This window comes from Oncorhynchus keta, chromosome 13 (genome assembly GCF_023373465.1).
Source record: "Oncorhynchus keta strain PuntledgeMale-10-30-2019 chromosome 13, Oket_V2, whole genome shotgun sequence".
In the NCBI taxonomy this organism is placed as follows: domain Eukaryota; kingdom Metazoa; phylum Chordata; class Actinopteri; order Salmoniformes; family Salmonidae; genus Oncorhynchus; species Oncorhynchus keta.
Genome location: NC_068433.1, coordinates 40,802,402 through 40,814,486, shown reverse-complemented (window position 1 = coordinate 40,814,486; position 12,085 = coordinate 40,802,402). Strand labels below are relative to the sequence as shown.

Here is a 12,085-nt window from a genome sequence, read left to right as displayed (position 1 = left end):
CACCAAACATGTGGAAGAAGGTGCTCTGGTCAGATGAAACCAAAATTGAACTTTTTGGTAACAATGCAAAACGTTATGTTTGGCGTAGAAGCAACACAGCGCATCACCCTGAACACCATCCCCACTGTCAAACATGGTGGTGGCAGCATCATGGTTTGGGCCTGCTTTTCTTCAGCAGGGACAGGGAAGATGGTTAAAATTGATGGGAAGATGGATGGAGCCAAATACAGGACCATTCTGGAAGAAAACCTGATGGAGTCTGCAAAAGACCTGAGACTGGGACGGAGATTTGTCTTCCAACAAGACAATGATCCAAAAAATAAAGCAAAATCCACAATGGAATGGTTCATAAATAAACATATCCAGGTGTTAGAATGGCCAAGTCAAAGTCCAGACCTGAATCCAATCGAGAATCTGTGGAAAGAACTGAAAACTGCTGTTCACAAATGCTCTCCATCCCAACCTCACTGAGCTCGAGCTGTTTTGCAAGGAGGAATGGGAAAACATTTCAGTCTCTCGATGTGCAAAACTGATAGAGACATACCCCAAGCGACAGCTGTAATCTCAGAAAAAGGTGGCGCTACAAATTATTAACTTAATGGGGCTGAATAATTTTGCACGCCCAATTTTTCAGTTTTTGATTTGTTAAAAAAGTTTGAAATATCCAATAAATGTCGTTCCACTTCATGATTGTGTCCCACTTGTTGTTGATTCTTCCCAACTGTGTGTGAACACGCTGCTCGTTTACCAAGGCTGTGTATCTCAGAAAGGCATGCAGAGTCATTAAGCTATAAGCCCCGTCATCTCTCCTCCTGTGGCCTGAATGTGTGTGTGTGTGTGTGTGTGTGTGTGTGTGTGTGTGTGTGTGTGTGTGTGTGTGTGTGTGTGTGTGTGTGTGTGTGTGTGTGTGTGTGTGTGTGTGTGTGTGTGTGTGTGTGTGTGTGTGTGTGTGTGTGTGTGTGTGTGTGTGTGTGTGTGTGTGTGTGTGTGTGTATCCCTCCCTCCAGTGTTCAGGTGTTATCGACTCTCTCTGTCTCCAACAGAAACTCATGCGGATGGAGAGAGCACCGACCTGCTCACACACTTCCTAGCTCTATCCCTCCCTCCCTGTCCTCCCCTCCCTCTCTCTCTTCACCCTAACGAGCCAGGCTCAGGTCACACATATTAATAATGCAGAAAGTGTGTGTGTGTGTGTGTGTGTGTATTGCAATCAGTAACAGCTGAATAACAAGTAGCTGCCCATTGAAAGTCAAGCACTGAGCAGTAACTGTATGCATGCAGGAACACATACTACCCAGAAGTACTGTAAGATCATAGGACAAACAACACTGGGAAGAGATGGGGACCCAAACATGACACGAAAACACGTTTTGGATGATAACGAATGAATACAAATCTGAAGTTTCAAGACTGGATTAATGCTGACATCTATGAAATGTCCCTGATTCCAGAGCTGTTTGTCAAGTCGTTTGTCGGTCCTTGTCATGCCAAACATGTTGACATGACGGAACAAACAGAGCCGGGACCAGGCTATGCAAGAATGCCTCTGAATGTGACACTTTATGACAACACTAGATCACAAAAAAAGATAGTATTGCTATTATGTTAGTCTCACATTTAGGTGTAGTTTGTTGGTCCAGGTGCCTATGACCTTATACTCTCTGGTAGAGCGGTTGGTGCTCTGGTACTGGAAGATGTCGTACCGTCCGGGGGCGTCGCCGTTCTCATTGAACACCACTGGAGTACCAGCACTTCCTGGAAGACACAGATGGTGGGAAATGAGTTCTGCATTTTCACACCAACATACCATTTGGTCCAACACAAATTATTTTTGGACTAACTTATATATACACCTTAACTATAATTACACATGCTTGGGTATTACCCACTGTAGGTTGTAACTATGGTTTAAGGTCTGTTTGTTACAGAGTGGGAATCATTTCCGAAGTTCATTCAGCAGTCTCGGGTCTACGTGTCACCCTAAGGAGTGGCTCAGGTATCACACATATCAACTATGCAGAAAGTGTGTGTGTGTGTGTGTGTGTCTGTATGAGCGTGCGTGTGTGCGAGCGTGTGTGCAAACAGCCTCTCCCTTTCTCTCTCTGGTTCTCTCTCCTCCTATGAAGCTTTGAAATCCCAATATTTCAGTGCGGCAGCAGCGCGGGTGGAGAATCTGTCCCATCAAAGCAGTAACATAATTACAAATATCAATCTTAAAAGAGGTGTGCATTACTGACATTCCTACAGAAAGCTGTACGTCATGGCAACGGCGGATCTATCATATCTGTATTTTCTCTCTCTCTCTCTATATCCCCAAGCGGTAATGAATGAGAAGATTTCCAGCGGACTCTGGGTAGCCCATTATCTCTCTATATTTAATCTGCCTCCACACAGCCGCCCGGCCTGACGCTACTCACACACACAGACACACACACACACACACACAGAGACACACACAGCCCTGCCTGCCACAACCCAAAGACACTAGACGCCGCCGCTCGCCCCTGTCTGCCTATCTGTTCGTCTGTCTCCTCCTGCCTTACATCATTAGTACAGAGAGAGAAGTGTCCAGACTGGTTGTTGACTCATTTGTCTAGTTTCTGTCTTCGACAGAATTTATGACCAGAAAATGAAACAAAAATAAGTTGAAATCTGGCACCCAGGCAAAAAGTTGGAATGGCTTGAAGTGCAACACAGCTCCCTATAAAATCAGGACTACACTCGGCGTCATTGTGCTTTGGTTCAAAGTAGTGCACTACATAGGGAGAAGGGTGCTATATGAGATGCAGCTGCAGTAACACCCCCCCCCCACACACACACACACACAAACACATGAGTCCAGTAAGAGAGCCCTCTGGTTGACACTGATACTCTCTGTGAGTGGGCACAACTTCTTCTCTCCCTCTTCTCCGAGCATCCCTCGCCTTGCACAGCGGGGGCAACATGCATTGCAAATGGGAGCGGGCTCCGTCTCATCAGTGTGGAAATGAATCATGGCACAGCCTCAGGAAATGATTTCTGCCTGTCAAATTGGGGTTAATATACGGCCCAATACCGCTCACTGTTCCCTGCCCAACCAATGAGGCCGATTCTGCAGACACGACTGATGCAAGTTGCACAAGCACGCATGCACAAACGTACACACGCGCACATACACGCGCACACGGACACACACACACTTAAATGCACGCAAAGGCGCATAGACACACAGCAACACATCTTCACGCTCACGTCATCTCCGGAAACAGCCTGTCCCAAGCCATATTAGCTACTCCTGATGACAATTACTGGACACAAGCAAGCTGACTAAGATAATTGTTCAGTATGTCCCTTATAAGGGCAATTCGAAAACAGCATTACAAGTCAGTGAAGCATGGTTCCTCCGCCATTTCTGAAAGTAGCAACATGGAGATATCGACATTTAAATTTCACACTATTCTGCATCGTTAACCATGACCTTCACTGTGTCAGTGTAAGCAACCACATTTAACCTTCTTTACCACAGCATACACACACAAACCTCAAACTCACCCCTCAGTGGGTATGCCCTAACAACCACTGAACTGGACGAGCCTACCAGCACAACAAAGTCTGTTCATCGACTTCACCCTCATTGGTCTTTTCAGCACATCTCACATGACCAGACACATGCACCCTATCATCCCCAAAAGGAGAATGAGGTTAGAGGCCCTTTAATCGACACACAGGTCTTCAGCTAGTGGTGGGCGATGGTGAGATGAGACCAAGTAGGAAGTAGGGTATTTCAGATGGAAGACGGTTGTTTGAACCTGATTTCCTCCATTCAGAGGAGATCAGGTTATGTTCATTGTGTTTGGTCAGAGATGAGGTTGGGCTTTCTGCTATGCAGTTTGTGGGTAGAGAGAATGGATTCTAGGCCAGTTATACTCCTACTAAAAGGCAGGGGGACAAACCTCTGAAGATACAGTTACAAGGCACAGGTTTAGGATCTGTTTACTCTCCCCTAATCCTAAACCTAAACCATTAAGGGGAGAAAGATCAGTATCTGCAGGCAACATCCGCCTAATCTGAGATAAACACTGCATACCCTGCCAACAGCTCTTCCCTGTGGATCCCAGAGAGAGAGAGAGAGAGACAGAGTTTTAGGCTGGGCAAAACCTCTGATGGGGGAGAATACAGGAAAGGAGAGAGCGTTGTGGCTGAACGACCATTAGAGGCCTCAAAAGTCTCCCCCACTCCCAATCGTGACAGAAACAGAGTGGCACGGTGAGTATTTTGCTAGAAGTGATGTAGAAACCACCCTGCAACCCAGGTGAATAAAACATAACATGGAGGAAGGAGCTGAGAGGAGGAGAGAGAGTGGCTGAGTGGAATGTCTGCCAGCACCCAGCAGTGTGGGCCATACATCTATACTGCTAATGGGGGAGACAACACACACACATAGGTACACGCACGTAGGAACACACACAAACACACAAACGCATTAAAGCACTAAAGCGGGCACACACAGGCCCCCAGAAATGAGGACATGTCTTCTCTCCATCCTTCGTCTCCATTCGTCCTCCATCCCATCTATTCCACACTAAACGGTTTCCTCTGGGGAGGCTTTACCTGGCAAATGAGGGAAACTCGACATCTGTGCGATAGTAATAACTCAACTCCCTCCTCCTAAACATTTACTGTTGATCCTCCTTCATTCTCTCGTCCTTTATCTCTCTTCTTTAAAAAAAAAAATCTCACAGCTCTCTCCCTCTGGTCTTCCCATGTATCTCTTCTTTATCTCCCTCTGTCTCTCCCTCCCAACCTCTTCTCTACTATAAGACATCCACGTTAGCCTAATAATTCACTTGATCATGATCCATCACTTACAAGCTTCTGGCATACAGGAGCCTTTCTTCGCTGTATCCTAACCCTCCGTCCACCCTGCAGTCGCCATGTGGGGAGCAGTCTCCATGCAGTTAATATGGTGAGGGGTAATATCCACAGGGTTTATAATGAGATTAGTGCTTCTTGGCTCAACAAGGCAGCTGATTATAATGATTATTAAACTGCCAGAAAGCTCTGACACATAGTTTATCAGGATGTAGAAGTAGGAGCCAGCCTTTTGTTGTGTTTCACAGTGGGAGGGAGCACAGAGGCTGTGTAGCCATTGGAGCTTAGAGGTGGGCGGGTGAGTTGGCTAATGAAATAATGGATGTAGTGACAAGATTCCTCATGTCAACCGAAGATGTGTTGGCCCCATGAACTCGGAATGCTTTGGGTACTTTAGATTTCCCAATTGGTTGGAGATTTTGATAATTCGCCATTCTTTTTTTAAATTTTTTTATTGTCCTAGTCGGTCATTAGAGGTTCTTGCCTGCCTAAGGCAAGTTTCAAAACCATCCAAACCTTTAGTTCCCTCCTTTCCATTGCTTCTCTAAGCCCTACTATCATTAGGCCAAGGGAAGACATTTCATCACAGAGTTATGAGACACTGTCGCTAAAGAAAACACCTTTCTTTGGAGAGGCTCCAAACTAAGTGGCCCTCAATCTGAAATTGACAAAAGCCTCCCGTTCCTTTTGACTTCTCCTCTTCCTCTCTTTCCTCTCAAAATAAACTATTTTGATTATCTTCCTTAGAACAGAGCACAGCAAGGGAGGGAGGGAGGGAGAAAGATGTGAGGGGGAAGGGGGGATCAAAGGAGAGAGAGAGAGAGAGAGAGAGAGAGAGAGAGAGAGAGAGAGAGAGAGAGAGGGAGTCCTAGAGCAGCATTGTTTGTGTGCATAATGAAAGAGAGAAGGCAGCAGCATGTATCCAGGAGGCTAGAGAGACCAGCTGCCATAGCAGATATACCTCCTCTGTTCACCGACTTTAGCAGACACACACACACACACACACAACTCTCATAGGCTATTGAGGCAATGCCGCATTTCTCAACAAACCAACATGGCAGACGGATACACTCCCTCAAAAACTCCTTTGTCTCCACTGAGGCCTAATGGATTTCATTACGGTGTGACTGTGGCAGAGGAGAGAGAGATCTGCAGGTCCATAAACCTGGTGTTGTCAGTTAGTCTGATGCCAGCATTTTAACCTGCATTAGAGTGAATAAAGTGATGCATGTACGTACAATCACCGCCGACACCGCATGGCTTAACGTTCTATTAATCATCCAACGGCAGAGTAGCCTAGTGGTTAAAGCGTTGGACTAGTAACCGAAAGGTTGAAAGTTCAAATCCCCGAGCTGACAAGGTACAAATTTGTCATTGTGCACCTGAACAAGGCAGTGAGTATTTAGGCTGTCATTGAAAAAAAGAATATGTTCTTAACTGACTTGCCTAGTTAAATAAAGGTCAAATAAAAAATCTGATAGCTTCTGGTCACCTGGGCTGAGGAAGTGTTCGGTGTGTGGTGGCCCGAGAGAGAGATGTCTTAAGTCGCCGAAACAGCTGTCTGAGATTTCCGGCTTATTGAACTTATCTCCAGGTATTGATTGCCCTTTTAACGTTGAGAGCGGGGACGGCTGTAGACTACGGACACACACACAGGGGCACTGGTGGGTCCTTTCTGCGAGCGGCAGCAGCAAATGACGCATCCTTCCAGTTAAGTCTCATCAGTCTCCCCCGTCCAGCCATCCGGTGGCTCATCCACAGTTTGATGTTGTGTTATACTGTTAATACAGGGACAAAGCACAGAGAAGGACTATGGACATAGGAGACTTTAGTTCTCTCTCTCTCTCTCTCTCTCTAGATGTTACACACAGTGCTGTATATCTCTCTTCTCCCTCTAACTATCTGTATCGCTGTCATGCTAGGTTCAAGTTCATCATCTAGCCGTTATTTCTTGTTAATAAGCCCTTACTGGTTCCCGTAGAGAAGGCGTCCATCTTGTCCTGAGCAGACAGAGCTAGAGCAGCTGGCCCCTGTGGAGATGAGCTGTAATGAGATAGCTCGGTCTAGCATGGCAGTGTCCTCCCCTCACGACTCTACGCGCGCACACACACACACACACACACACACACACACACACACACACACATACTGACTCCACGGAGTCAGGGCCCAATTGTTTTGGCTCTTCTGCCTTCTCCATAGAAGGGTAATGGAGAGCATCGTGTAGGGTGGCCCCGACCAAGACCACAATATGGTTGAAATATAAATAACGTTTTGGTAGAGTAGGAAAAAGTGAGTGGATATTGTTCTCTTTCTCGGCCCGAGTTCTATGTCCTTCGTCCGGTGCTTTTGTGGATGAGGATAAAATATTGTTATACAGGATGCTAAGACTGAGACACACTACACTGCGCATGTTCACTTCCAATGAACATAGAACTACTATGAGGGTTAGTAGTTGGATCAAAACAGTCAATATCCTCACCAGTGTTCTAAAGCAGAAGTGTTGCAGTCCTTTGTGTAGAGTTTTCTTGCCTTGCTAAACCGGGGGACTCTCACTCCACACTGTCAGGGGACAGGGTAGTTTATAAAGGATCATAAGGACACATCAGTGCCATTCAACCACGCTCTACAGGCAGGCATAGCTGGGAACAATAGAGACGGTATTGGCTTGATGTTCAACACTGAACACGGATGAAAGCTCTCTGCTTGTATCACTATGACTCATTTGACAGATAACAAGGAAGTGCGGAGGTGAAAGAAATCCATTGGAGATTTTTGGGAGATTTTCTGAAAAGTTCCATTGTCAAAAAAATATATATATATATATTTTTCTAAAAGGTTTTGCAGTTTTAGTTGAATGTATCCTGTCAAAGTTTAACCCCGGTGCGAAAGTGAAAGAACAGGCTGTAAGGTGTTTTTATTCCTACCTTCCCACGCACGGAACTACAATTAAGGTTTCTCATCAGACTGAAAAGGAGGGGACCTTGGAAATATTTTCAGGAATTGAAAAAAAAGAGAAGGGAAGAGATGAACATTTTGACGGTGAAGAGTGAAGACCTTATCGAGCTATTCATTGGACCGCCCCGAGGACAATGGAGGTGTGGCCTGTGGGTTGTGGGAGGCACTATGCCGTCATGTCACACCATTCTGGGCTCTGTTTTAACAAACCTTGCGCAATGGTAAATCTAAGCGCAGGTGGTAACTCTATAGGCTCGGGGATGTGTCCGAAACATTTTAGCTATTTTCACTAATCACTAATTATCGGCACACTTGCTGCCGTTGGCTCGAAAGAGATGGGTTTTGATTTAATAAACAGGCTGTGGGGGTGTGTCGAGGCTTGGCCCCTCACTGGCCAATCAGAACGTGCTCCGCGGCGAAATATGTGCTTACTTCAAGCTGTGTCTTTCATGGAATCAACTCCAATTCTAATGTTAGTCAGTTATCGTGGTCAGTTCAAATGTAGACCCGTCTTTGCTAAATACGTTAACTTGAACCTATTTGCAGTCCTCAATGTTCTAATTGGATATCTTCAATAGCATTCACACTGATATAGGAGCTAGGCCTACTGTCAATAGCATTATGACTGAGTATAGGAGCTAGGCCTACTGTCAATAGCATTATGACTGAGTATAGGAGCTAGGCCTACTGTCAATAGCATTCACACTGATATAGGAGCGAGGCCTACTGTCAATAGCATTATGACTGAGTATAGGAGCTAGGCCTACTGTCAATAGCATTCACACTGATATAGGAGCGAGGCCTACTGTCAATAGCATTATGACTGAGTATAGGAGCTAGGCCTACTGTCAATAGCATTCACACTGATATAGGAGCTAGGCCTACTGTCAATAGCATTATGACTGAGTATAGGAGCTAGGCCTACTGTCAATAGCATTATGACTGAGTATAGGAGCTAGGCCTACTGTCAATAGCATTATGACTGAGTATAGGAGCTAGGTGTCACGGTTTTCATGTGGTGAAGGAGAGTCGGACCAAACTGCAGCGTGTATATTGCGATCCATGTTTAATCACACAACGTAACACGAATCCAAAACACAAACTCTACAAAACAATAAACGTAGTGAAAACCGAAACAGCCTTAACTGGTGCAAACTAACACAGACTAAGGACATCAAGACACTCAGGACAATCACCCACGACAAACTCAAGGAATATGGCTGCCTAAATATGGTTCCCAATCAGAGACAACGATAAGCACCTGCCTCTGATTGAGAACCACTCCAGACAGCCATAGACTTTGCTAGATAACCCCACTAGCTACAATCCCAAATCCATTCACACCAAAACCCCAAGACAAAACACACAACAATACAAAAACTCCATGCCACACCCTGGCCTGACCCAATACATGAAGAAAAACACAAAATACTTAGACCAGGGCGTGACACTAGGCCTACTGTCAATAGCATTATGACTGAGTATAGGAGCAAGGCCTACTGTCAATAGCATTATGACTGAGTATAGGAGCTAGGCCTACTGTCAATAGCATTATGACTGAGTATAGGAGCTAGGCCTACTGTCAATAGCATTCACACTGATATAGGAGCTAGGCCTACTGTCAATAGCATTCACACTGATATAGGAGCTAGGCCTACTGTCAATAGCATTTTGACTGAGTATAGGAGCTAGGCCTACTGTCAATAGCATTCACACTGATATAGAAGCTAGGCCTACTGTCAATAGCATTCACACTGATATAGGAGCTAGGCCTACTGTCAATAGCATTCACACTGATATAGGAGCTAGGCCTACTGTCAATAGCATTTTGACTGAGTATAGGAGCTAGGCCTACTGTCAATAGCATTATGACTGAGTATAGGAGCTAGGCCTACTGTCAATAGCATTCACACTGAGTATAGGAGCTAGGCCTACTGTCAATAGCATTCACACTGATATAGGAGCTAGGCCTACTGTCAATAGCATTCACACTGAGTATAGGAGCTAGGCCTACTGTCAATAGCATTCACACTGATATAGGAGCTAGGCCTACTGTCAATAGCATTCACACTGATATAGGAGCTAGGCCTACTGTCAATAGCATTATGACTGAGTATAGGAGCTAGGCCTACTGTCAATAGCATTATGACTGAGTATAGGAGCTAGGCCTACTGTCAATAGCATTATGACTGAGTATAGGAGCTAGGCCTACTGTCAATAGCATTATGACTGAGTATAGGAGCTAGGCCTACTGTCAATAGCATTATGACTGAGTATAGGAGCTAGGCCTACTGTCAATAGCATTCACACTGAGTATAGGAGCTAGGCCTACTGTCAATAGCATTCACACTGATATAGGAGCTAGGCCTACTGTCAATAGCATTCACACTGATATAGGAGCTAGGCCTACTGTCAATAGCATTATGACTGAGTATAGGAGCTAGGCCTACTGTCAATAGCATTATGACTGAGTATAGGAGCTAGGCCTACTGTCAATAGCATTATGACTGAGTATAGGAGCTAGGCCTACTGTCAATAGCATTATGACTGAGTATAGGAGCTAGGCCTACTGTCAATAGCATTATGACTGAGTATAGGAGCTAGTCCTACTGTCAATAGCATTATGACTGAGTATAGGAGCTAGGCCTACTGTCAATAGCATTATGACTGAGTATAGGAGCTAGGCCTACTGTCAATAGCATTATGACTGAGTATAGGAGCTAGGCCTACTGTCAATAGCATTATGACTGAGTATAGGAGCTAGGCCTACTGTCAATAGCATTATGACTGAGTATAGGAGCTAGGCCTACTGTCAATAGCATTATGACTGAGTATAGGAGCTAGGCCTACTGTCAATAGCATTATGACTGAGTATAGGAGCTAGGCCTACTGTCAATAGCATTCACACTGATATAGGAGCTAGGCCTACTGTCAATAGCATTATGACTGAGTATAGGAGCTAGGCCTACTGTCAATAGCATTATGACTGAGTATAGGAGCTAGGCCTACTGTCAATAGCATTATGACTGAGTATAGGAGCTAGGCCTACTGTCAATAGCATTATGACTGAGTATAGGAGCTAGGCCTACTGTCAATAGCATTATGACTGAGTATAGGAGCTAGGCCTACTGTCAATAGCATTCACACTGATATAGGAGCTAGGCCTACTGTCAATAGCATTATGACTGAGTATAGGAGCTAGGCCTACTGTCAATAGCATTATGACTGAGTATAGGAGCTAGGCCTACTGTCAATAGTATTATGACTGAGTATAGGAGCTAGGCCTACTGTCAATAGCATTATGACTGAGTATAGGAGCTAGGTCTACTGTCAATAGCATTATGACTGAGTATAGGAGCTAGGCCTACTGTCAATAGCATTATGACTGAGTATAGGAGCTAGGCCTACTGTCAATAGCATTATGACTGAGTATAGGAGCTAGGCCTACTGTCAATAGCATTCACACTGAGTATAGGAGCTAGGCCTACTGTCAATAGCATTCACACTGATATAGGAGCTAGGCCTACTGTCAATAGCATTATGACTGAGTATAGGAGCTAGGCCTACTGTCAATAGCATTCACACTGATATAGGAGCTAGGCCTACTGTCAATAGCATTCACACTGATATAGGAGCTAGGCTTACTGTCAATAGCATTCACACTGATATAGGAGCTAGGCCTACTGTCAATAGCATTCACACTGATATAGGAGCTAGGCCTACTGTCAATAGCATTATGACTGAGTATAGGAGCTAGGCCTACTGTCAATAGCATTCACAATGATATAGGAGCTAGGCCTACTGTCAATAGCATTCACACTGATATAGGAGCTAGGCCTACTGTCAATAGCATTCACACTGATATAGGAGCTCGGCCTACTGTCAATAGCATTCACAATGATATAGGAGCTAGGCCTACTGTCAATAGCATTATGACTGAGTATAGGCATGCCAATCATTGTCAATAAGCAAGATTCAATTCATTATTGGTGAGGCTTAAAAAGAGAGCGAATAATACAACGAAACAACAGGCTGTTTTAAATAGGCTGTTTCACACTTACAGGCACCATCATTTCAATAATGTAAATGTAACGATGTCATAAAATCGTCAGGATAAAAAAAAGACACTGCTGTTGAACCAGCCCGTTGTTACAGTAGGCCTAAGGGAGGGCTTGGGTTTTTAAACATCGGAAATGTAAAATATGCCATTTTTTACTGGCTAGAGATACGTTCTAAATACACGGTTCACTGGTATTCACAGAGGTTCTCATCTCCC

General features: G+C 44.8%; 1 protein-coding gene across 3 annotated transcripts in view; it reads right to left on the bottom strand.

Moving 5' to 3' along the window:
• Positions 1 to 12,085, bottom strand: part of LOC118392784 (metabotropic glutamate receptor 8-like) — a 252,777-nt gene that overhangs the window by 34,750 nt on the left and 205,942 nt on the right. For all 3 annotated transcript variants that reach the window (XM_052460163.1, XM_052460162.1, XM_052460161.1), the window contains exon 8: positions 1,616 to 1,751. In XM_052460163.1, the coding sequence (XP_052316123.1) occupies positions 1,616 to 1,751 (136 nt within the window). The remainder of the gene's footprint in view (positions 1 to 1,615; positions 1,752 to 12,085) is intronic.